Source organism: Saprolegnia diclina (assembly GCF_000281045.1).
Source record: "Saprolegnia diclina VS20 unplaced genomic scaffold supercont1.22, whole genome shotgun sequence".
In the NCBI taxonomy this organism is placed as follows: Eukaryota; Oomycota; class Saprolegniomycetes; order Saprolegniales; family Saprolegniaceae; genus Saprolegnia; species Saprolegnia diclina.
In genome coordinates, this window is record NW_008246089.1 from 108813 (window position 1) to 130343 (window position 21531).

The 21531-nt window shown below is 60.7% G+C and overlaps 7 protein-coding genes across 9 annotated transcripts; 3 read left to right on the top strand and 4 right to left on the bottom strand.

Moving 5' to 3' along the window:
- Positions 1–102: 102 nt before the first annotated feature.
- On the bottom strand, positions 103–3038 carry SDRG_07556 (hypothetical protein). The gene is made up of 5 exons (XM_008613393.1): positions 2507–3038; positions 2149–2463; positions 1928–2100; positions 1613–1879; positions 103–1563 (listed from the first exon to the last, which is right to left on the bottom strand). Exons 1-5 carry the CDS (start codon positions 2676–2678, stop codon positions 670–672), a joined length of 1821 nt encoding a protein of 606 aa, XP_008611615.1. The 5' UTR covers positions 2679–3038; the 3' UTR covers positions 103–669.
- A 69-nt stretch (positions 3039–3107) lies between these two features.
- On the top strand, positions 3108–5597 carry SDRG_07557 (hypothetical protein). The gene is made up of 2 exons (XM_008613394.1): positions 3108–3177; positions 3231–5597. Exons 1-2 carry the CDS (start codon positions 3159–3161, stop codon positions 5474–5476), a joined length of 2265 nt encoding a protein of 754 aa, XP_008611616.1. The 5' UTR covers positions 3108–3158; the 3' UTR covers positions 5477–5597.
- Positions 5536–8273, bottom strand: SDRG_07558 (hypothetical protein). The gene has a single exon (XM_008613395.1). The coding sequence runs from the start codon at positions 8211–8213 to the stop codon at positions 5592–5594; it is 2622 nt and encodes an 873-aa protein (XP_008611617.1). The 5' UTR covers positions 8214–8273; the 3' UTR covers positions 5536–5591.
- Positions 8274–8305: 32 nt separating this feature from the next.
- On the top strand, positions 8306–10369 carry SDRG_07559 (hypothetical protein). Its single transcript, XM_008613396.1, has 5 exons — positions 8306–8413; positions 8459–8541; positions 8588–8663; positions 8703–8819; positions 8865–10369. The coding sequence occupies exons 1-5, from the start codon at positions 8342–8344 to the stop codon at positions 10131–10133; spliced, it is 1617 nt and encodes a 538-aa protein (XP_008611618.1). The 5' UTR covers positions 8306–8341; the 3' UTR covers positions 10134–10369.
- Positions 10238–11351, bottom strand: SDRG_07560. Of its 2 annotated transcripts, XM_008613397.1 has the most exons (8): positions 11282–11351; positions 11111–11229; positions 11002–11067; positions 10734–10955; positions 10630–10689; positions 10502–10579; positions 10413–10460; positions 10238–10369 (listed from the first exon to the last, which is right to left on the bottom strand). In XM_008613397.1, exons 2-8 carry the CDS (start codon positions 11195–11197, stop codon positions 10298–10300), a joined length of 633 nt encoding a protein of 210 aa, XP_008611619.1. In that variant the 5' UTR covers positions 11198–11229; positions 11282–11351; the 3' UTR covers positions 10238–10297. The 2 variants fall into 2 exon arrangements, with proteins under 2 accessions (XP_008611619.1, XP_008611620.1); XM_008613398.1 differs by having other exon boundaries at positions 10413–10579.
- Positions 11352–11545: 194 nt separating this feature from the next.
- Positions 11546–13146, top strand: SDRG_07561 (hypothetical protein). The gene is made up of 11 exons (XM_008613399.1): positions 11546–11667; positions 11725–11751; positions 11794–11861; positions 11912–12077; positions 12129–12283; positions 12331–12415; positions 12460–12509; positions 12556–12599; positions 12651–12819; positions 12863–12960; positions 13008–13146. Exons 1-11 carry the CDS (start codon positions 11549–11551, stop codon positions 13083–13085), a joined length of 1059 nt encoding a protein of 352 aa, XP_008611621.1. The 5' UTR covers positions 11546–11548; the 3' UTR covers positions 13086–13146.
- Positions 13147–13961: 815 nt separating this feature from the next.
- Positions 13962–21275, bottom strand: SDRG_07562. 2 transcript variants are annotated; one of them, XM_008613400.1, is made up of 12 exons: positions 20676–21275; positions 20273–20634; positions 19904–20223; positions 19766–19866; positions 19126–19720; positions 18900–19078; positions 18621–18851; positions 18405–18572; positions 14701–18364; positions 14439–14653; positions 14310–14383; positions 13962–14261 (listed from the first exon to the last, which is right to left on the bottom strand). In XM_008613400.1, exons 1-12 carry the CDS (start codon positions 21255–21257, stop codon positions 14030–14032), a joined length of 6723 nt encoding a protein of 2240 aa, XP_008611622.1. In that variant the 5' UTR covers positions 21258–21275; the 3' UTR covers positions 13962–14029. The 2 variants fall into 2 exon arrangements, with proteins under 2 accessions (XP_008611622.1, XP_008611623.1); XM_008613401.1 differs by having other exon boundaries at positions 14439–14661; positions 20676–21257.
- Between the last annotated feature and the right edge of the window lie 256 nt (positions 21276–21531).

The window sequence follows — 21531 nt, forward strand, 5'->3', positions numbered from 1 at the left end:
AGCAGCACCGTCCAAAGTAAGTTATGCTGCAGAAGGGTCGGCTGAAGGCTTTTAGTTTTTTTCTCTTTTCGCATGTGTGTGTGGCTCGCTTTGAAGGAATGGCTTGCTGTATATTTTTATTGCCCACAATTGTGATTTGTATGTGATATTATTCTTAAAGTCAAAAGGCAAGATCCTCAACCAACACTGGCTTGACGATGAACCTTGATGTCCTGGTCGGCGACGTCGGATTCGGCGTCGAGCTTGATTGTGAGAGGCCCGAGTCCAACGCGCGTGGTGGCTCGCCAAAGCAAGGCATTACACCCTCGGCGCACGATGCTCAAGCTTCTTGGCGATTAGCATGGCAACACGCAGCCGTTTCTGAACGACGCCCACGAGTTGATTCGGTCCACGCCTGCACGCAAGGAAGCTACTGCATGGCAATTGATTGCCCGATCAATGTTCCAGGAAGGGCAGCCCCAGTTGACAAAGTTCCACCTGATCTTCGGGCGGCCAGCAAGGACAATGACGTATCGAGATCGCCATGGGCTGGACCAGCCCCACCTTGGTGGCCTGCCTTTTCCGGGTGCATTCATTCAGACGAAAGAGGTAGACTCGAATTACGCACAAGTTAGCATCCAGTTGAGACGCGCACATCTCGCCCTTGAATGGCAACTGTGACGTACGACCTCACGTACTAGTCGGTGGCGGCGGCAGATGCGGCTGGGCCATTTCCTGGCGCAACTTGGTCGTCCAAATCTCATGGCGCGCCGACACGACATGCGGATTCGAGACCTTTCGCTGGTTCACCGAGATACCACGCAGGGTGGCCGTGATCGTGTGACCCGCTTTTGGTGGCGCCACGTCACGAGGGAGGATGCGCATTGGCTGTTGCAGCAGGTCTTTCCGGACGTCTTCAATGACCTTTTTGCCTCTCGGTGACAAGACGAGACCAACGTCGAGCGCGTCGACGTGCGGCGGCACGAGCTCCACCGATGACGCGTCGTCCTCGTGGTACTCGCCAGCGATGACGCGGAGGCGGCCTACGAGCTGGAGGTCGGGCTTGACGCTTTCGTACGACGGCGCGTTCGCGACGGGAAAGTCGCGCTGCTCGATGCGCAGCGGCTTGTGCTCGTGCCACGCGCTTAGAAACGCGACGGGCGGGAGCGTCTGCCGCTGGAGGGCTAAGAACTCGTCGGCCCAAGCGATCTGCTGCACTTGGCGGGAGAGCTCGAGCTCTTCGCACCGAAGGACGCGGAGCTTGGCGCTGGTCTCGGCTTCTAGCGTGGTCAGGGCCGCGTCGAGTGTACTTCGGAGCAGCTTCTCGACAGCGTCGCGGTTGCGCTTGACGTCGTTGGCGCGCTCGGTAATGTGGCCAAGCCGCGTCCCAATGAGCATCTTGCGCGACTCGACGAGCGGGTCGACTTTGCTCGACTCTTTCAAGCTCTGCTCGTATGCGTCCGGGATACTGATGAGGCGGTGGAGCCCCTTCTCGCCGCACGAGTGGTCGCCAACCATCTTGCAGTTGACACAGACTGGCACGGCGCAGACGGGGCAGTAAAACTCGACGTGCTTGGTGTCGTGCTACAACTCGTCGTTCAGAGATGGGACATCGCAGACACGCCAGTCATACCAGACGACAGGGCACGGGCGGCACAAGTGCGTTCTGACCAACGTACGTCGTCGGTCGCGCGGCGTCAATCGACAACGGCGTGCGCGCATGGCGACTCATGAGCTTGTTGGCGGCGTGCGTATCGTGGTCGCAGGCCGCGCAGAGCTCGGCTTCGCAGCAACGGCACGCGACAGCGGCCGGAAGCAGCTCGCAGAGCGCGCAGAGTCGCTGGCGCAGCTTGGGATCCATCCACTGGTAGCCAAAGCGCACGAGGTATTGCGGCAAGATCTAGTCGACCGTCATTGAGAGCTCGTCCGAGTGGCTCGAACGTCGCACCTGCTGCGTGTTGGTCACAATGTACTCGTGGCAATAGCCCGTTGTGCGCGGCGCCTTGGACACAATGTAATAGCTGTCGTAGCCGGGTGGCAGCGGCTGCGCGGCCATCGCCTCGTCGTCAATGACCATGGACCGTCCGGTGGCAACCTTGCAGAGCACATATTGCTTCTTGCCTAAGGGTACAGCCGAGTGGACAAACGTGACCAACGTACGTCATGTACCTTTCTTTCCTGGCTGGTCCATGGTGATGTTGCCGGTCGTGAGCTTCATCGCATGCGACGCTTCGTACGGCGCGTGGAAGCCGTACGAGTAGACTTGCTCGATCGACGGCCCGAGGTCCTCGACCGCGACCCACGAGTCGAGCTCAAGCAAACCACCAGTCGCTTGCTCATACTGCGCCGAGAGGGACGGGTTTTGCATGTCCCAAATCATCACGTCGTCGTCGGGCACGCGGTACCCCGGCAGTGACGCCTGCAGGAGGTACCGGACGCGCTGGAACTCCTTTGTGAGCGGGTTGAGGGCCGTGACCGTCGCGACTAAGAGCTTACTCGAGCAACCTCGTGACGTGTAGAATGATACCCGAGTCGGACGACGGCGACGCGAGGGTCTGACGGCGCGGACTCTCGGGGCGGACGCTGTCGTCCGCCGGCGGTGCACCCGGCGCCTCGTCGTCGGGCGGCGGCGGCGGCACCGCGTGAGGCGCGAGGAAGAGGCGCAGTCGCGACAGCGAGACGTTCGGGCCCGACGCCATGATGTTCGTGTCGACGGAAGCTATGGGTTTCGAAACGGAATCGAGCCGCCAACCGCTGTCTCCGAACACTGTATTTTACAGTGTTTTTATCGGTGCCACACAACGACAAGGCTCGTAGTAGAAACCAGCGTGGTCTGAATCGAAAGACCGGTCTAGAGCTTGCTCAAAAGCTGCGTAGGAGGCTGGTGAGCGTCACCACCACATTCGGTGACCCGTGTTCCAGTCACGGGTCGTGGACGACCACTTTGTCACTTTTCACCAAGAGACCCATGGAAGCGCCGGCGGATGCGCGATCGGGTGCAAGGCTACGAGCACCTCCGACGTCGACCTGCAGCGCAACAGCATGGCCATCTTTGCTGCATTGCTTGGCAATCGCGGTAGAGAGCAGAGGGTGGGGCGTGACACGAAGCAGCTGGGCAATACTCTGTCGGTCTTCTACAGCAGTCATTTTTGGACGCGGTTCGTGCCCATCGACTCTGTATGACGGGCGTCCGCTACGGTACGACGCGCTCTCGATTCGGCTCTTCCTACGCTTCTTGTTCCCTTGTCTAGATGTCAAGGCCATGGAGATGCAACTGCCGCCCGTCTCGAACGCGTTCCACTGCTCCGCGTACAAGATGGCCATGAGCCACCGCCGCGAGAAAAACTCGCTGTTCCAGCGGACGCTCATTGGCATGGACGGCCTGTATGAAGTCACGTTTTACGAACGAGATCTCGGTCTCCGCCTCGACGTCAGCGCTAACGGCGACATCACTGTGCACACGATCAAGGCGACGCCGGCGCTGCCGCCCAAGTCGACCCGCAGCGTAACGACGACGACGACGACGCCGCGACCGCCAACGTCGAACGCCGATCTGCTTGTGCCTGGCGACGTTCTTGTGGCGGTCGGCTGCATCGGTGTCCGCCACAGCGACAAGGTGTCGCTGACGGAAGTCGCCGAGCTCATCCAGGTCCAAGCCCGGCCGATCCGGCTCGTCTTCGAGTCGCAGGTCGCACGCACGCTCCAGCTCCAGCTCCAAGAGACACTGAGTCGGCTCGTGTTTTCGCCGCTGCTATCCGCGCACTTTGACGTTGGCGCGTCGACGCGCGACCTTGTCTTCCAGACGTCGCTCGAGATGGTCGTCGACTTTAGCTACAGTCTCTACGCGTGGTTTGACCCGCTCCGTGTCGTGCACGTTGTCCTCTTTGATGACGTACTCCTCGTCACCGAGGCCAAAGACAAGGGCAAATCGCGCTCCAAGCTCGTGGTCAAGCACCTCTTTCCGCTTCAACTGCTCCATGTGCGGGATCTCATGGCGTCGACCGACTACATCCCGTCAAGTTTCGAGCTCGTGCACCCGAGCAAGACGTTTACGTTCATTGCGCGCGACGAACGCGCGAAGAAGGAAGCGCTGGATGCGCTTGGGATGGCACTCGCGCTCGCGTCCAACGCCAACCCGAGCGCGCGCGGGTGGCAGTACCAGTTTTCCACCGGCTCGTTGCACCAGTGCGCGCTCCAAGGCAACCTCAAAAGCATCGAGCTCCTTGCCTCGCGCCGCGCCGACTTCGACGAGCAGGACGTCAACGGGTGGACGCCACTTTTTTACGCTGCGGTGCGCAACCACGTCAAGGTCGTTCGGCTCCTCGCGCGTCTTGGCGCCAACGTCAACGTCGTCGACGAGTTTGGTCTTGGCGCGCTCCATTATGCGTGCTTGTACCAGTGCCCATCGAGCGTCGACGCCCTTTTGCAGGCCGGTGCCTCCACCAACGCGCGCGACGTGTATGGTCGAAGCCCGCTCTTCCTCTGCGCCATCAACGAAGACCCGCTGCTGGCGTCGCCGCTGCCGGTGGACACGCGGGCCATGAAGCTGTGCATGGAGCTGCTGATGGCGGCGGGCGTGACGCTCGAGTCAACCGACGACGAAGGACTCTCGGCCCTCGAGCACAATTTGTGCGTGGACGTGGCCAAGTGCCGCGTCCTCCTCGACGTCGGCATGCGTCTCGATACGCTGTACGAAGGTGCTAACAGCATCTTGCATTTGGCTTGCGACAGCGCGAGCATGACGGTCAGCTACGACTTGCTCTCGCTCCTGCTCGAGTACGGCGCGCAGCCCAACGCAGTCAATGCCGATGGCAACACGCCGCTGCACTTGCTCTGCCTCCAGTACATTGCCGATAGAGATGCTGCGCAGTTTCGAATCGACGCCGTCGTCGTGCGCGCGATGGAGCTGCTGGTCGCGCACGGTGCGCGCTTCAACTTGACGAATGCCATCGGCGCCAGTGTCGAGATGCTCCTCGAGGCCCACCAGATTCCGATGAAAATCGGAAAGGCGCTCGTGCTCTGGCAGAGCAAGCGGCGCATTCTGGCGTCGCCCCGCGTCCTGTCGCGCGCCGACGGGCCCAAGCAAGAGCAGATCGTGTTGATGCAGATGCCCACACCAGTGGCGCCGCCAACTCAATGCGGCATCTGCCACTGGCAGTGCGAGTGGACACCGTCCTCGAGCTTCTTTGAGGTGAGCGGGTCGGCGCCGCGATGGGAGGCGCCGAGCACGCGCCTCATCGGGCTCTACAACTGCTCGGTGTGCTTGACGCCGGTCTGCGGACTCTGCTCGCTCAAGCACCTCGGCGTGTACCACGTGCATGATTCCAACTACCTCGACTTACCACCGTCGCTGCAGACCAAGCCTGTTTGCGACGGCTGCTACAATTTTGCATTTTACGACTTGGCGCGCGAAGTGGCGGCGTCCAAGATCGAGACGCCGCTGTCGTCCCGCCGTCGACCGCGCACGCGATCGCTCCAAGGACTCCGCCTCTTGTAGTCTGAGCAACAAAGCCTTCCATTCTTCTATCTCCACCGTCCGAGCCAGTCGAATCGAAATGGTGTACGAGACCTTTGCACTAAACTAGCTTTATGGTCACTGCGCTCTGCGAACGTTATGCATACTTGATGTGCGGTGGCGGGTCAGCCTCGACGAGGCGGCGCAGGCGACTGTGGAGATCACCGTCGAGGAACCCGAGTAGCCGCCGCGCGCAGTGCACTCCGTCCTTGTTGGCGGCGCCGAAATCCACCTTGTGCCACTCGCAGATCTTGGGCAATGTGATGACGCGCGTCTCGTCATCGACGCGAATCGCGTCCTGGAGGTAGCGTCCCATGGCCGCGTTGAGCTGCTCGTGCACATAGTCGCCGTCAAAGAACGTGACCAGCGGCTCGAGCACGTGCAGCACAAACGAGATGCGAAAGTCCGGGTGCTGGACGCCGTACGACGCTTGGAGGGCGCGCATGCTCGCTGCAATCGTCTTGTGCCACGGCGGCGCCAAGACGGACGGCGGCAACTTTGCGCGCAGAATTGCGTGCTCCATGTCGGCCAGCGACAGCTCGAGCGGCCCGATCGCGTAGCACACACGTCGACTGAACGGCAGCCACTGCTTGGGCGGTCCGAACGCGACCTTGGCGTGCCACAGAAGTGCTTGGTAGACGTTGAGATAAAAGCACAGCCGGTCCTCGTACCGCTCCAAGCGACGCAGCTCGACGCTGCGCAGCGCGCACGCGGCGTCCAAAAAGTCGGACACCTTGTCGGCGAGCGTCGCCGCGTCCTTGCGGACAACGATGCTATCGTCAAGGAGCATGTTGAGCTTGATCGCGGCCTCGAGGACGCGCTCGATGGCGCTCGTCGGGTCGGGCTCGCAGCTTGGAAAGAGCGCTCGGGCGTTGAGCACGGAGCGCGTCGAGCCGTCGGGCTGGGCGTACGTGGTGTGGATGGCCCACATGGCTTGGAGGTCGTCGAGGCACAGTGGCGGCGGCGTCGGCGGCTTGTGCACGTGCAGATGCTTGAGGCACTCGGCGACCGCGTGGGCACTCGGGACTGCAAAATACAGTGTTTCATACAGCGTTTGGACCACAAACGTGTGGTCGAGGCCGGGGCACCACGTACATGCGGTGGCGCCAACCACGACGTTGATGGGGATGCTGCGCACGGGCGATTTGGACTGCGAGCGGTACAAGTGCAGCCCGTCTTGCGTAAGCACGACGAATTCCTGGCGCAGAAACGTGCTGGAAATCGCGCGGAACGTTTCTTGCTGGAAGACCATGTGCTGCCGGTGTTGGTTGCGGATGCGGACGCCGAGCCGCGTCGCCGAGGACGGTGGCCAGAGCAACGGTTGTGCCGCGACGACCGTCGACGACGCAGCGGCGTCATCCAAGGCGCGTCGCTGGTGCTCGATCGCCGTGTACCGGCCCAGGCGAGATCGGACATGCAAGGGCGTCGGCGCCGACGGCCGCCACGCCGCCGAGTGCACTGTCTGCAGGGCGAGCGTCTCGGCCACCGCCACGAGGTACACGACACAGCGTTTTCGCAAGGCAAAATCGACCATCTCGAGCCAGTACGGCACGCCGACAATGGCCGTCGCGGTCGCGGGCGGTGGCTCCACGAGAAGTGGCTCGTCGTCGCTGTTGTCGACGGCGGTGGCCGACGGCAGGAGCGTCGCGCGGCTGTGTCGACGCACGTCCGGCGTCGTGTAGGCAACCGAGAAGCAGAATACATAGTCTTTGGCGTGCTTATCGTGGCGATTTTTGGCCGCGACGACGTCGTAGCACACAAGGCGCAGCGGGTGGCCCTCGAAGAACGTGGTTAGCGCCACGTCCTTCATGCCCGGGAGGTTGATGATGGTCCACTGCGTCAAGTCGACATACATGGTGTGGAAGTGGAACGTGTAAATGGCGTCGAGGTCGTAGACTTCGGTGCCACACGGCGTCTTCATGCGACCGAGATGCTCGGCTTTGGACTCGCCAAAGGCTTCTTGGCCGAGGACAGGCGGCGTCTCGCCAGGCGGTGTGATGACCATCTCGTCGACCGATTGATAGAGCGGAAAAACGCAGTGCGGCAGCTCATTTGCGTCGCCAAACGCGTAGTGCACGGCCTTGACGAGCGTCTGGATGATGCTCATGATGACGCTCGCGAGGCTGCGCGTAAAGAAGCCGAGCGAGATGCGGTCCGGGAGCTCGCCACCGAGGTACACGACGCCGCGCGGCTGCCGCTTGAAGCGACCTTGCACTTGGATCCAGAACATGCGCTTGCGCTTGTCAAAGAGGTGGTGCCACGTCGCATTCGGCGGGTCCGTCTTGACGAGAAAGTACACGTGGCCCACAAAGAGATCGTTCTCGAATGGCACAGGCGCCGTCGAGTTCATGCCGATGTGCACGTCGCTGCCCGAGCCGACCTCGTCCGTCACACGTAGCATGTGCAAGCAGTCGGCGTCCGCGGCCGACGACCGCCGGCGGTCCATGGCGTCGCTCGCGCTTGGTGGCATCGCATCCACATTGTCGTCGTCCTCGTTGTCCACGTCGCTTGAAGACGTCGTGTCGCTTGGTGCGGGGCTGTGCCGGCGTGGCGGCGGCGGTGGCGGTATCGCCGCGCGGCCGCCTCGGAACAAGACGCCCAGAGAGAGCAGTGCTGGCAGAAGCGTCAAGCCATGGGCCAGGCCATAGACGTAGAGGCTCACGGCGGCAAGGGCGGCGAGAACCACGACCTCGGGCCTCGTCACGCCATGGCGACCCATGCGCACGCCAAATAAAATGAAGCGAGCACCATACAAACATTCCGATACACTGTATGCAGCCATGGGCCAATTTTAAAAAATAAAAAGGGTGGCAACTTCAAGTCGGTATCTTTGACGAGGCGACGAGGATGGCGCTGCCGCGGTACTACCACCTGCGCGACCCGATCGAGCACCTCGTGGTGCATGTCACGTTGCGCAAGGTGCTCGCGCTCTCGACCGAGGAGGGTCATCACTCAGCGGCGTAGGTGACCGAGGGCGACGCCAGCCGCATGACCCGGGACGAGTGGACGCGCTCATTCCAGTGGCAAGAAAAGGTGTTTAGCCCCGCGTACGCCCGCGCTCGCCCAAGTGGATGTGTCTCATGCTATAGGTAGCGAGTTTTGCCGCTTCAACACCCGAGCAACGGGCGACGTGGTCGTCCAGAGCGCCAAGGCCGCGTCGGCACTCGAGGTCGTTGCGAGATGCCATCAACGGCTGAGGTCCGACTAGGTCGAGTACAAACACATCATTGCGCAGCGCCAAGAGGCGAACGAAGAGATCCTCGATCGCACCGCCGAGGCGGTCCTCTTTAGCTACACGGACCGCGACAACTATGTGCCCAGCACGGTACCCGCGACTTTGCACTCTCTCAAGCGAAATGTATTGTCTTAGGAGACAGCGCGGGCCGTGTCAACCTCGAAGGAGCCACTGAGCGATATGGCGCTGGCCGCGATAGCACTGCAGCGCCACGCGCCGTCGACCCACGCCGCGACGCGCGAAGTGGCCTTCAAGACCATGTACCTCATGGCATCACTGGACATTCCTTCCGACCTCTACAAGCGCAAGAAGAAACTCAAGCAGATCCGCGATCTCGACGACCACGTGCTCTGTGAGCTGCGCTACTACCCGCGCGCCCGCCTACTCGTCTGCCGTCCTGGCTTTTCGCAGGACACCAAAGGCGCTGCCGACATTGTGTATCTCGAACCGTCGTCGCTGCAGTCGAAAAGAGGCAACCACTACGAGTTTGTGCTCGTGAACGCACAGAATCTGCACCCGGACGACAGCTACACGCAGCTCCAAGTGGCGCTCGAGCTCGACCGGCTCCAAGCGGCCGCCGACGACCGCGCGCGGCAGGCGTTCGAGACGCGCTGCGGCATGGCCGGTGTCGCTGTGCCAAGCTCGAGCATCGTCTCATACGTCGACGTGGTCGCGACAGCGCTCTTGACACGCGACGACGAAGGCCTTTTGCTCGGGCGTCCCATGTACATGCAATATGTGGTGTTTCTAGACAAGTCGGACGGCAAGTGGGTGGGCCCACCCGAGACGTGGGACCCGATCGACGCCCGGTTTGTGCTGCAGTCTGGCTGCACGCAACAATGTTTGCCCCGGAAGGGCGTGCTGCACTGGAGTCTTCCGCTAGAAGTGACTGTGAAGTTGGCCGCCCTCAACGACGGCCAATACATTCACCCGCCCACCGTACGCCTCTCCCTCCAGCTTCTCTGTCGAGATGCTTGGGAGCGCCACTACGTCCAAGGCTACGGCAGCGTATGCTTGCCCACGACACCCGGGCGTTATGAAGCCATTTCGATCGAGCTCTGGCGACCTCGGCTGCCTTCGGTGGCCGCCGAGCGCCGCAACTTTTTCCTAGGCGGCGAAGGCCAACTGCAGAGTCTCTTTGACGTTCACAAAGCGTCGTTCGGACTGCAGACAGATGGCGCTGGCTCCGTCTTGGTGCGCGCGAGTGTGTTGCACCAAAGCAGCGTCGTCGAAGCCATCACCGAATCCAAGGAGCTCCGGCTCATCAAGCGCGGCGTCGACGAGATCCTCGCCAAAGTTCGCGCCGCCAAGCCAGACCGCACCGACCGCAAGGTCTCTGCCGTGAGCTCGATCCTCGATCAACTCCGCGAGAAGCGTCTTCTACCCGCCTCGCAATCGCACTAGTTCATCCCTGCAAAGCTTCTACAGTTCAGAACCGGATCAAGACCACTCGAAGGGCCAGACTTTGACTCTAACGTGCGGCGCCGGCTCGCCTTGTGATCATAGCAGGGGCGTGCGCTTATGTGCGCTGTATATATAGACATGGGGATAGTTAGTAGAGAAAAACCCTAATCGTCGTCGCTATCGAGGTCGTCCAACGGGTTACCCGACCGCTTCTTCATGACGCGAAAGAATTCGTCCTACACATTTGCGTGTCGGACTGCCGTAGGCCAATATGCGCACCTCGTTGATGAGACCGTCGCCGTCGCGATCGGCTTCATCGATCATTTCCTAGGCAATAATGCGTCGCTGCCCCCAATTTGAACATCTACCTGCATCTCCTCGTCCGTGAGGTTTTCGCCGAGCTCGGAGCACACACGCTTGAGGTTCTTGAACGAAATTTTGCCCGTCTACAAGCATACGACGGTGTTGTCCATTGCATGAGGCTGCCGCCACGTACGCTGTCGTCGTCAAAGAGCTTGAAGATCTTCATCACCTCGTCCCGCGTATCCCGCGAGTTCTATTCGCCCATTCGCCTCTATCTCTACCTCGATACGTGCGTACCATGCGGCTGGTCATCATCTCGACAAAGTTTTCAAACTCGATCGTGCCGTTCTCGTCTTTGTCAATGTCGGCGATCATCTTGCGCACCTCGGCCTTCTTGACCTGGAAGCCCAGCGCCCGCATGGCCGCCTTGAGCTCCCGCGCATCGATCGAGCCGCTCCCGTCCGTGTCAAAGAGGCTAAATGCTTCCTTGATCTCCTCCATTTGCTCCTCATCGAGCGCCTACATGTCAATGGTTTGCTGGATACAATGCAACAGCGACACCTACCTTCTTGACGGGCTTGGTCTTCTTGCGGAGGGCGGCGCGGGACCGGGCGAAAGCCGACGTCGTTGCCTACACATGGGTCAGAGGCCATCGCGGCAGTCGCGCCACGCACCATGCTGCTCTTGCTTTGTCCAAATCGAATCTTTCGAAGATCGCAGCGCCGTGTAGCCGAGCCATGGGACTTCAATCTTGGGCGCATTCGAATAGTCGCGTCCTCAACTGCACAATATGCTACATGGAGATGACTACTAGAGCTACGGCAAAGTGACTAATAGAGACGTACGTAATTGAGCTATTTTGTGCAAAGTGACTCGAGGGGCCCGGTTTCTAGCGCATTGTGGCGCGCCGATTGACTCGGGAGTTGTTCGTCATAAAGTTGGGAAAGGTCGTTGATTGGCTCGACGCGCCAAAAACTGGGTTTCGAGTTTGCGTTTCTTCGGAAAAGGTTGACGTTGCCGACGCTGCAGCGTAGACGGGTCGAGACGACATTTGATTGGTGGAAAAGATCTTCGAAACGTAGCTTTTGGCCAATCGCTTGTCTGTATTGCCCATGTCCATTTTCGAGCACGTTTTTCGACTGTTCCACGAGCGAAGGCCGACGACGATGAAGCCGACGCTGCTGCTGCTAGCGCTCCATGCGATGGCCTTGACTGCGCTCGTCATCGAGCGGTACATGCGCATGCTCCTTGGTACTCGACCTCATGGCCGGCGCCGTCCTTCGTATAGGCCATGCTGCACTATCGCCAGCCACATGTAGGCGCCGGTGGCGACGTCGTCGACTCATGCGTCTCGTAGCCCAGCCCACTTTGGGCGCAACATCTCGGACGACATTCCCGAGCTGCTTCATGGCGAGATTGTGTCAGGTAGACGCTCGACGGCGTCCGCCTGTATGGCCTGACGAATTGCTGTGCAGCTCGGCCATTCGACGCGTGCGGCGATGTCATCGAGAACGACGTTGCCGGACGCATCGTGCTCGTCGTGCGTGGCAAGTGCAACTTTGCGTACAAGGCGCTGCAGGCGCAAAAGGCGAACGCGAGCGCGATCGTCGTCATGGACGACAAGCCCAAGGTCCACGACGAGTATGGCCGCCTCCTTCCCCGAGTGCTTGGAACGAGATCCATCTTGCTTAGAGTCTGGGGCGTGCACATGATCTCGGACGGCAACGCGTCCGACATTGTCATTCCGTCCGTCTTTGTCGCATACCAGACCGGCGCGGCGCTCTTGGCGCAGCTCCAGCAGGACGCCAATTTGCCGCCGCTCGTGACACTCAACAGCACCGGGCAAGGTACGACAATGTGTCTGATCTGTGCAAGACATAGTGTCCAATGCTAGGAGTGGCGACGTTTCGACAGCATAGCATTTTTGAAGGCATCGTGCTCTACGTGTTGTCCACGTCAGTGATGTTTGTCCTGCTCAGGTCCGTACTCGCGTTTTCATTACCGACATCTGACGCACCCGTAGCGCACTCTGCTTTGTGCTGAGCAAGATCGTTGCTTGGTACCAGCAAACAGGTAACCAATGTGCGGTTGTCGGCTCGTGCGACAGGGAGAATCGTAGCACGAACTCGGGCGGCACGACGCTTGCCCCTGCGGCAATACCATGTACGATACCACTTTCTGTCGGCAAGGAGATGCTAAGCACGTGTCGCTTAGGTAAAAGCTGATGAAGACGTGTGTTCCATTTGCCTCGAGAGCTTTGACGACGGTGTCTGGCTCAAAGTGCTGCCGTGCGACCACGAGTTTCATCAAGGATGCATCGACCCGTGGCTTCAACACCGCAACGGCAACTGTCCATTATGCAAACGCGAGGCCCTGGACGGCGGTAGGAACCCGCTTCTGCTTTCATGTTACCGACTTTGGACCAGATGTGTGCGTCGACGGGATCTGGGCAAACCACCACACAGGTCTGGGGAGCTGGCTTCCGTACATTCTGGTGTCGAACGAAAACAATTACTCGGTGCAGGTATACGACGTTGTCCGACAGGCCATTGAGACTCAGGCAGTGTATAGATGTTTTTGTACGGTGTCATCATGATGCTTCCCCTGCTCGTGGCAGTGGCTCTCGGGTACTTCACTGTCGACCTCTAAGCATTGTCTGCGCTTCTATCCTAATGTCTTATAAATATTCCAACTATTGTCTTGGGCTCAACGCAGTAGTTCATCGCTAGTTCCGAGTCTCAACCCGCCACCCGCGGCACTGAAGTCAAAGTTAACGCCGTGTGGTGATCGAATCTACTACGTATGACTGCAAAGACGAAATATCGAATGGATTATGTTGATACATAGCTAGTTTATCGTTTGCTGGTGGACCGCACTCGAGCTTGGTCTGCGAGGTCCCGAGGCGTACAACTGGTGTGCAAGAATTCCCTGCGCGTCGTGGAGAACGATCACGATGACTCAACGTCGCTGCACTGGCCGGTCGTCCGGTGTATCCGGCGGGTACACGTAGCACCCTGTCCGACTGGCGGCCCAAAAACGAAGCGCATCTTCGGCCGAGACGGAAGCACAGTGCGGAGAGTGTGAGGGCAAGGGTGCGTGACCCTAAAATTTGATGTAAGGAAGTGGTTCGACAAGCATGCCCTTCTTCCCGTGTTGAGACGGATGTAAGGTATCACAAAGTGGCTTGCTTGCAGATATGGTGGAGTTAACGACGGGCACCTTGAGTGACTAGTGTGAGCTTGGCTGGCTGGAGAGCGGCTGCTCGAGCGTGGCTAAGCAGCGCGGACCGCTTTCTGAGGTTTGTACCATTTCACTTGAGTTGAACGTGCGATGGACCAGCGACCGACAATGCTGTGACTGTTGCGTACGGTGATACTAGTACACAATACCCGGTATATCGTCCGAGAGACTTCACTTCTGAAATATCGAGAACACAGAGCCACTCGTCACTGGAGGTTGCTTCTCGCTGCAAAAGCGTGTACCACCGCGTCGCCTCGATCTTGTCAAGCAAAATATTGCCCATGGTAGAGACGACGACACCACAAGACTGGTCATAAAGACGGATATGACAAACCAAAACGTCCGTAGGCGGGCTATGCTTTCCAGCCTCTTAGCAGCGTGCTGCTACTGTTCGACTCGACCATTGGCTCCTTTGGCAGTACGAGAGGGGCGGCGGTGGGCGACGGCGGTAACTCCACGACGAGCAGTTTGACCTTCTCCTGCAGCAGCGCAATCGTCTCGGCGTCGTTCCTCGCTTTCGCATCCGCCGCGGCTGTCATGTCTTCACTCGCCCGCAGTGCTGCTTGAAGTTTGTTCATGCCACGGCTACGCACCTCAGATAGTTGCGCTGGACGTCCATACCACAATGTGTACCTGTACTCGTCGCAACGTAGTTTGAACGACCGGCGCTCGGCCTCCATGCGCTCCATGAGACTGCCCTGCAGTGTCTGTCCAAGTACATCCATGGTCAACCATCCATGCTAGCAGTGCAAAATGGCGCACCAGAGTATGGAGGATCTCGGCTTCGTCGCTTGAGAGTGCGGGGCGCACACAAGAAAGAGCAGGCAAGGCACTAGGATCAAGCACGAGATGTGTCAAGCTGGATGTCGCCTCTTTCGCGTCGTCCACAAACGTCGCTGGCTGCCGAATTGGGTGCACTTTGGCTGGCTCGTCCTCGAGCTCGTCGAGGTCGTCCAAGCAATCGTCAAACAGCGCACCTAGGTAACTGATAGCACTTCCTCTAGCGACTGTAACGAGAACATACGGGCTGGGTCCTCAAGTGCCATTTCCATGTTGCTTCGGCACTCGACTGCGAGATCCGTGATCGCGTCCAAGTTGGCTTCATGCTCCTTGCTCGCCTGATGGTCGACCGCACGCGCCAGCGTGAACCCGACGCGCGATCGCACGAGTTTTCGTTTTGCCGTCGTCATGTGCGACCGCGTCGGTACGTCGGTTGTCTGCAGCAGTTGCAGGCACGCACTCTGGAGGTCGTCCATCTCGGCCACATACGTCGCCTCGAGAGCTTCTTTGCGCCGTCGCCAGAGCAGGACCTCGCGCAACTGCGCTGCGTACGCCGCTTGCAGCTCCGCTTGGCGCGCCCTCCTCGCTGCGGTAGACGCGACCATCAACGTTGCTTGAAGCTCGGCGATGACATCGGCTTCGGCCAATGCCATGGAATCGAGCTCCGCCTTCTCGCGGAGCGTCTGTGTCTCCGTGCTGGCTTGGCGGGCCTCCACGCTACGAATCGCGTCATCGAACGCCGCCTTGGCGTTGACACATAGCCGCTCATGGTAGCTCGCGACGTCTTCGACTTCCATCTCCAGTTTTCGGATCTGGGTGCTCCACTGCGCCTGCGCCGCGTGCATACTGGCGACGTGCGCTTCCGCAGCGGCCGCTTCGGCCTGCTTGAGCGCACGCAGCTCGGCGTGCAGCGTTGCCGACCGTTCGTCGCGCACTGCATCCCGCCACGAGGCCTCTTCGGACGAACAGCGTAGCCGCGTCTCGGCCAGCAGATCGGCCAGCCGCACCTTGTACCGGTCGAGGGCCGTCGCAAAGACGTTAGATAAATCCCGTACCACGTGCTGCATTTCGAGGAGCTTGGCTTCGTGCTGCAGCCGGGCGACGTCGATCGCTTGCGCGTGCGCAATGGCTGACGCTTTTGTGCGGGCGTCGTGCTCGGCGACAGCGGCTTCCCACTTGCGGTCCAGCGCCACGCACGCTTCGTCGTAGAACGCTTGCTGGTTGAGCGAGACGGCATCGCCGGTCCACTGGTTCGTCTGGTGCTGCAGTGCTGCCATCGCCCGCGCGCGGGCAAAGTCTTCTGCCCGATATTGGTGGTCGCGCTCGATGAGCTCGATAGCGTCGGCATGGGCGGTGGCCAGCGCGCGCATCTCGCCGACGCAGCGCGACCGGACGTCTTCGGTTTCCATGTGCACGCACGTGAGGCGCTCGGTCCACGCGACCAACAGCATCGCGACTTCGTCCGCGTGGAGCTTGTCGTCGTCGTCGTCGACGCGGCGCAGCTGTGCGACGCGCGCTTGGAACTCGACCTCGCGTGCGTTCAAACTGGCTTGCATCGATTGCCATTGGGTCTCCATGGTGGCTTCGGCGGTGCTTTTTTCGGTCGCGCACTGCACCTCGAACGCGCGCACCCACTCGCGGTGGTCGTTGTCAAGGGCACTGAGTGCCTGCTGCGCACTCAGAAGTGTTTCTCGGTGCGCGCGTGCGAGGTCCGTGAGCAACGTCAAGCATCTTGTGTGCTCGTCCCGTGCGACGTTCTCCGCTTCATGCATCGCCCACTCGTGCCGTCGGCGCTGGCCCTCGAATGCCTCCATGCGCGCTTCTTCGGACACCGCGGCGTCAGCCCGCAGCGCCTGAAGCTGCCGCTCGTGGCGCTCTTCAATGTCCCGGAGCGTCTCTGCGTGGGCAAAGGCGACTTCGTCCATGTTGGCCTGTATGTGGCGGAGCTGCACTTGTTGCTGCAGCCGGCGCTCGTCTTGGAGGTCCTCAAGCTTGCGGCGCTGCGCTGCATGCTCTGCTTCGATCGCCACCAGTTGCGAGTTGCACCGATCTTGCAGCCGGAAGACCTCGTTCATCGTTCGGCTCTCGGCGTCGTGCCACGTCATACTGTACCGGCTCAGGTGTTCGTCATGCGTCTGCGCCAAGGCAAGCAGCCGCGCCTTGTGTTCTTCGTTTACTTGCTTGTGCCGCTCGACTTCCTCTCGCTCGACGTCGCTGCAGCGCTGTCGCAGCGCGCTGATCTCGGCGTCGCACTGGCCTTGCTGCGCGACATACGCTGCGTGGCGCTCGTCGACGCCGACGGGGTCATCCGGCGCACTCGCTTGCGCCTCGACCCACCTCTTCCACTCGGCTTCGATCGACTCCAAAACGCGCACATGCGTCGCGATCGCATCTTCCACCTGCATGCTCGCGCCGGCTTGGCCCTCGCGCATGAGCTCCACGCGCGCGGCCAGCTCTGCCTCGTACTGCCGAGATCGCGCTTGGAGCTCGTCGGCGCGCGTGGCTTCTTGCATTTGAAATGCAGCGTCGAGGTCCCGCACAATGTTGGCATGGCAGCGCGTCATCTCGTCGAGGCGGTGCTGGTGCTCGGCGTGCAGCGACGCATGCGCATCCCGCACCTCCTTGGCGTTCCAAACGAGCTGGCTGCGCTGCTCGGCGAGAAGCGACCGCGATGTGTGCACCGTGGTCGCGAGTTGCGCCTCCTCGGCCATCTGCCGCGACCGGAGCGACTTCATGAAGCGCGCGTGCGCCACCGAGTCGTCGACGGCTGTTGCGTCGAGCGCCGCCAACCGCGCGTCAAAGTGCGCGGCGGCCTCGGCGAGCTTTTGGCAATGGATGCTGTGCTGCTTGGCCGCCCTGGACTTGGCGTCGACCAATGCGGTGGCGTGGACCGCCTTCGCTACCTCGATCGCGCCGTCGAGCTGCGCGGCGGTCGCCAGCCAGCGCACGCGCGCATCTTCGTCCGCCATCCCGTAGAGCTCACGGGCCTCGCGTGCTATGCTGTACATGCTACTGTGTTGCGCCTCGAGATAGCTCATGGCGGTCGCATGCTCGGCCTGGAGCGCCGCGAGGTCGTCTTGCTTTTGCGTCTCCCACTCGGCTTGCTCGCGCGCGCGGGTGGCCATCGTCGCCTCAAACGCCCGCAGCATCGCCTCGGTCGCATGCATGCATTCTTCTTCGTCGCGCATGCGGCGCGTCTCGAGACTCCAAAGCTCGATGGCCGCCTTCTCGCGCAGCGATCGGAGCTCCTTGGCGTGCATCGCGCGCGTCTCGGAGAGCACGGCGTCGGTCTCGGCCACGAGGTGGTGGCACTTGGTGTCCCACTCGGCCACTTGCATGCGCGCTTGCTCGTCGGCGAACGCGGCCTCGGCGCCGCACGTCGCCATCGCGTCAAAGTGCTCCTTTGTGAAGCTTTGGAGCTCCTGCATCCACGCTTCGTGCTGTGCCTGGTATTGCGACGTCGCAGCGTCCATCTGCGCTTGAAGCGAGCTCTGGAGCTGCTCGAGGAGCTGCGCCGCGACCACCGATGCGGACTGGAGCTGACGTTGCTTGGACTCGACGTGGCGCGCGAGCTCGAGGCTCGTACTTTGAAATTGAGATTGAAAGTACACTTGCTCTTGGTGGCACTTGGTGTTGAGCGCGACGCAGAGCGACGTGAACTTGGCTTCGAGCGACGCAATCGCCTTGGCGTACGACCCCAAGTGCATCGTTGACGCTTGCGAAAGCTGCGAGAGCTCGTGCTGGCTCGCGTGCACATAGCTCTCGAGAAGATGCGCGTACGACGCTTGGCTCGATGGCCACGGTGGCAGCACGATCGTGACGGGCAGCGGCGGGGCAAGCACCATGGCTTCAATGTCACTCAGCACCTGCGTTCGCCACACCGGGTCGCTATCCAGATCCTCCGTCGCCTACGCGCAATGAGTGTCGGAGCCTCTGTGTGAAGTGAACCGGGGGAAGGGTTAGCTCAAGGTTTGCGGCCAGCTGCTTGCGAATGCGCGCGAGGCTAGCATTCATCGGCGCGTCCAGTCTCGGCTTGGGGACGGCCTCGACGAGGGTTTCGAGGTCCACGAGCACGGCGTGGCGCCACGCCGGGTCGTCTTGCGTGGGGCATTCGCTCTAGGCATGAGAATGCAGCAGCGTTTTAAACAATCGTAGACGATGTACCGTCGCCGGCGCAAAGTCGAGGAGCGACGCCAAGTGGTCGCGCAACCGCCAGAGGCTTTCGTCAAATGTTGCGTCGTACGGTGGCGGTATCGGCAGCGGTAACGCTTCGGGTTCGAGGACGGGTAGCGTCGTCATTTGGTTGCTCAACGCTGGCGTCGCCTTGAGCTGCCGCTCCTTCTTCTTGAGCTCGAGTTTGAGCTTGGCAATTCGGCGTTCGAGACCGAGCTTGTCCTACGACACGCATTTGAATTCGAATAGAATCCATCCGACAAGTTGTACATTTTCGCTAAACTTGATACTTGTGTCGTAATCGACCGTTTGCGTCGACGCACTCAAAAGAGACGTCGCCACTTGCATCGCTGCGTCACGCACACTCGGTGGCTCGGTTTGGTGACATGCGTCCATAATGTCATGGGGTGACGACGGTAGGCAGCAGTAAATGCCGACGTCGTGACGCGCTACACCACACACACCGCTCAGCTCTTTTCGCGCCTGTCAAACATACCACTTGCGGTGGTTACTGGGATGTCGGGTGGTGCCGGTAATCCCAAATCACACTGCACACTGACGTCATCCGATGTGAGTGGCGACGTGTGAGCGCCGCTGCTTGCACGATCGAACGCCAGACACTGAGAGGCGGCATCGACGCGCAAACTTGAGGACGTGGCGACGACCTCAACTTGAGTGCTCTTCTCATCGCAGACAACTCTTGGTAGTGTCGTGCTGCGCTGGGGCAAAAGCGTCTCGAGGAGCTCGTTATGGGCAAAGCTCCAATCGACGCGACTCGAAATGGGTAAGGCAATGTGCGGCAGGTCAAACCGAAAGACGTGGTGGGCACCAAGCGTCAGGCGGGATCCGTTGGGGACGTGGCACGCGTCCAACGTCTGGCTGAGATCGCTGCCGTTGAGGTAAATGGACGCGTGGAGCGCCGGCCGGACGCTCACATCGCCGTCTTCGTTGCAGTGGAAGACGCAGTGCAGCGGCAAAATGTCCGGACCGTCCAAGACAATGTCGGGCACCACGTCGCTTTCGCCTGGTCGCCCGACCGTCGTGACGCCTTCTTCAATGCAGTAGAATTTGGTTTCTGTAAACGTCGGGTCCTAAACAGTGGTCGCGTGTACACGTTGTCATGTAGCGCTCGTTACTTGGTTCAAGTTGACGAGATGGGCCACACCGAGGTGGTGGCACCCCGTGGTCTCTGGCTCGGTCGCGGCATCGTCGTCGCACGACTCGTCACCGAGGCTGTCTTCGACGCGACACCGGTGCGGCTGCTGCTGCGCGACGCGCAGTTGGCCTCGCAGAGCGAGAATCTCGAGGCGCAGCTGGGTGCTCACGCTCGCCTCGGTCTCGCACGGCGTGAGCTCCATCTAATAACGATCGAGTTTGCATACATCGTCTGCAAGACTCGTGTACCAGCGGCGGCGACGAATGGGCCAAAGCGACCTTGACCCGCTCGAGGTACTTGAGGGTGCTCACGGTCTCGTCGTAGTGAATACAGCATGGGCTAATGGCCGCGAGCATGACGAGCTTGGACTGGCCGCAGAGACTGTCTTTGAGCAGCCGTGTCAGAATCGAGTTGCGGAATTGCACAAAAGACGTGCCCCTACGCGGCATTGTCAAGACCGTCATGGGACAGGATCAGTGCGTCGTACGGCGTCTGCACGTTGGTCGCCAAGGCGTGGATGACGTCGCCGAGCGCGGAGAGCGACTTGTTGATGTACGCTGCCTCGCGCAGCCGCGTGCCTTGCGCGAGCTCGGTGCGCTCACTCCCCGCCAAGTCGACCATGCACATCTTGGAGACGCGCTGTCCGTCCTTGAGTTCGCGCCGCAGTGAGAGCGTTAGAATCGCATGCGACCGCGACGACACTTGGTTCATTTCGGTGGCCGCGACGCGCCGCGTCTTGGCGCCTTCGCCAAGGAGGTACTCGATGTCGTGGTAGCTCGTCACCACGTGGTTGCTCACGTGCTCGACGTACGCGCCTCGGTCAGGGTGCTCGCGCACCTTGAGCGCATCCTACATTGCCCTGAGGTTTTATCGCCAACGAAGCTCCCGACCTTGTCGGAGCGGTTGAGGAGGTCGTAGACGCGCTCGTTGTAGATCTCGACGTAGCTCATCTTGACCAAGTAGGACCGCGCGTCGTCGGGGACCGCGTTGATTTTCTCAAAGAGGCCATGGCAGAGCCGCGGGATCAAGCCGTCGTGGGCCGACGAGATCGCGTGCTGGTGCGAGTGGTTGTTGTTGCCTTTGGCTTTGCCCATCATGCTAAACGACTTGCCCGCGCCGGTTTGGCCGTAGGCAAAGAGCGAGCAGTTGAAGCCGCGCCACGCATCCTGGAGCACGTGCGTCCCCAAGTCTTCGTACAGCCGCGCTTGGCTCGCGTACGTCGGGTCCGACGGGGCGTACGACCAGTAGCTCTTGTCGTACGTAAACGACTGCTTCCAGAGCTTCGTGGCGTGGGCCGGCGATGCGGGCGCCCCCCGCGCATGCAGTCCCGCGGGGTCAGTCACGATCGTCGCGTTGCCGTCCATCGCAACAATGAGTCGACAGCCGGCCTTGCGCTCGTCGTCCGACATGGGCCGGACGCGCACCGCCGTGACGACCGACGGCGAGGCGCCGTCGTCGCTGCCCGCGTCCATGCTGCCAAGATCCGTAACAACACGAAGCACGGTTACTGACGACGTTTCGTCGTCTCGTAGAAAGGCAACTGGCCCCACCACCACATTGATGGTAGTGCAAGGTCATGTCAATGCACCACGCCACTCTATCTGCAGCGGTCTGGGCATCACGCGACAAGGCTTCATTGAAGCTCGAGATGGTTGGGCCAAGGTACATTGTACTCGACTGGGCCGAGGCTCGTCGAGGGGTCTCAGATGCGACGGGTCGTTGTCTATTCCTTGCCACGGCCCGCCG

Coding starts and splice junctions, on each gene's coding strand:
- SDRG_07559 (XM_008613396.1), top strand. CDS start 8,342: ATGGCGCTGCCGCGGTACTACCACCTGCGCGACCCGATCGAGCACCTC. Junction 8,414..8,458: donor TGCATGTCACGTTGCGCAAG/GTGCTCGCGCTC, acceptor TCAGCGGCGTAG/GTGACCGAGGGCGACGCCAG. Junction 8,664..8,702: donor AGGCCGCGTCGGCACTCGAG/GTCGTTGCGAGA, acceptor AGGTCCGACTAG/GTCGAGTACAAACACATCAT.
- SDRG_07558 (XM_008613395.1), bottom strand. CDS start 8,213: ATGGGTCGCCATGGCGTGACGAGGCCCGAGGTCGTGGTTCTCGCCGCC.
- SDRG_07562 (XM_008613400.1), bottom strand. CDS start 21,257: ATGGACGCGGGCAGCGACGACGGCGCCTCGCCGTCGGTCGTCACGGCG. Junction 20,224..20,272: donor GCGACCAACGTGCAGACGCC/GTACGACGCACT, acceptor AATGCCGCGTAG/GGGCACGTCTTTTGTGCAAT. Junction 18,365..18,404: donor TTGAGCTAACCCTTCCCCCG/GTTCACTTCACA, acceptor CATTGCGCGTAG/GCGACGGAGGATCTGGATAG.
- SDRG_07556 (XM_008613393.1), bottom strand. CDS start 2,678: ATGGCGTCGGGCCCGAACGTCTCGCTGTCGCGACTGCGCCTCTTCCTC. Junction 2,464..2,506: donor GTCGCCGTCGTCCGACTCGG/GTATCATTCTAC, acceptor GTAAGCTCTTAG/TCGCGACGGTCACGGCCCTC. Junction 1,880..1,927: donor TTGTGACCAACACGCAGCAG/GTGCGACGTTCG, acceptor ACGGTCGACTAG/ATCTTGCCGCAATACCTCGT.
- SDRG_07561 (XM_008613399.1), top strand. CDS start 11,549: ATGTCCATTTTCGAGCACGTTTTTCGACTGTTCCACGAGCGAAGGCCG. Junction 12,284..12,330: donor ACTCAACAGCACCGGGCAAG/GTACGACAATGT, acceptor GTCCAATGCTAG/GAGTGGCGACGTTTCGACAG. Junction 12,820..12,862: donor ACGCGAGGCCCTGGACGGCG/GTAGGAACCCGC, acceptor ACTTTGGACCAG/ATGTGTGCGTCGACGGGATC.
- SDRG_07560 (XM_008613397.1), bottom strand. CDS start 11,197: ATGCGCCCAAGATTGAAGTCCCATGGCTCGGCTACACGGCGCTGCGAT. Junction 10,690..10,733: donor AGATGATGACCAGCCGCATG/GTACGCACGTAT, acceptor ATGGGCGAATAG/AACTCGCGGGATACGCGGGA. Junction 10,370..10,412: donor GCGACGGTCTCATCAACGAG/GTGCGCATATTG, acceptor GCAAATGTGTAG/GACGAATTCTTTCGCGTCAT.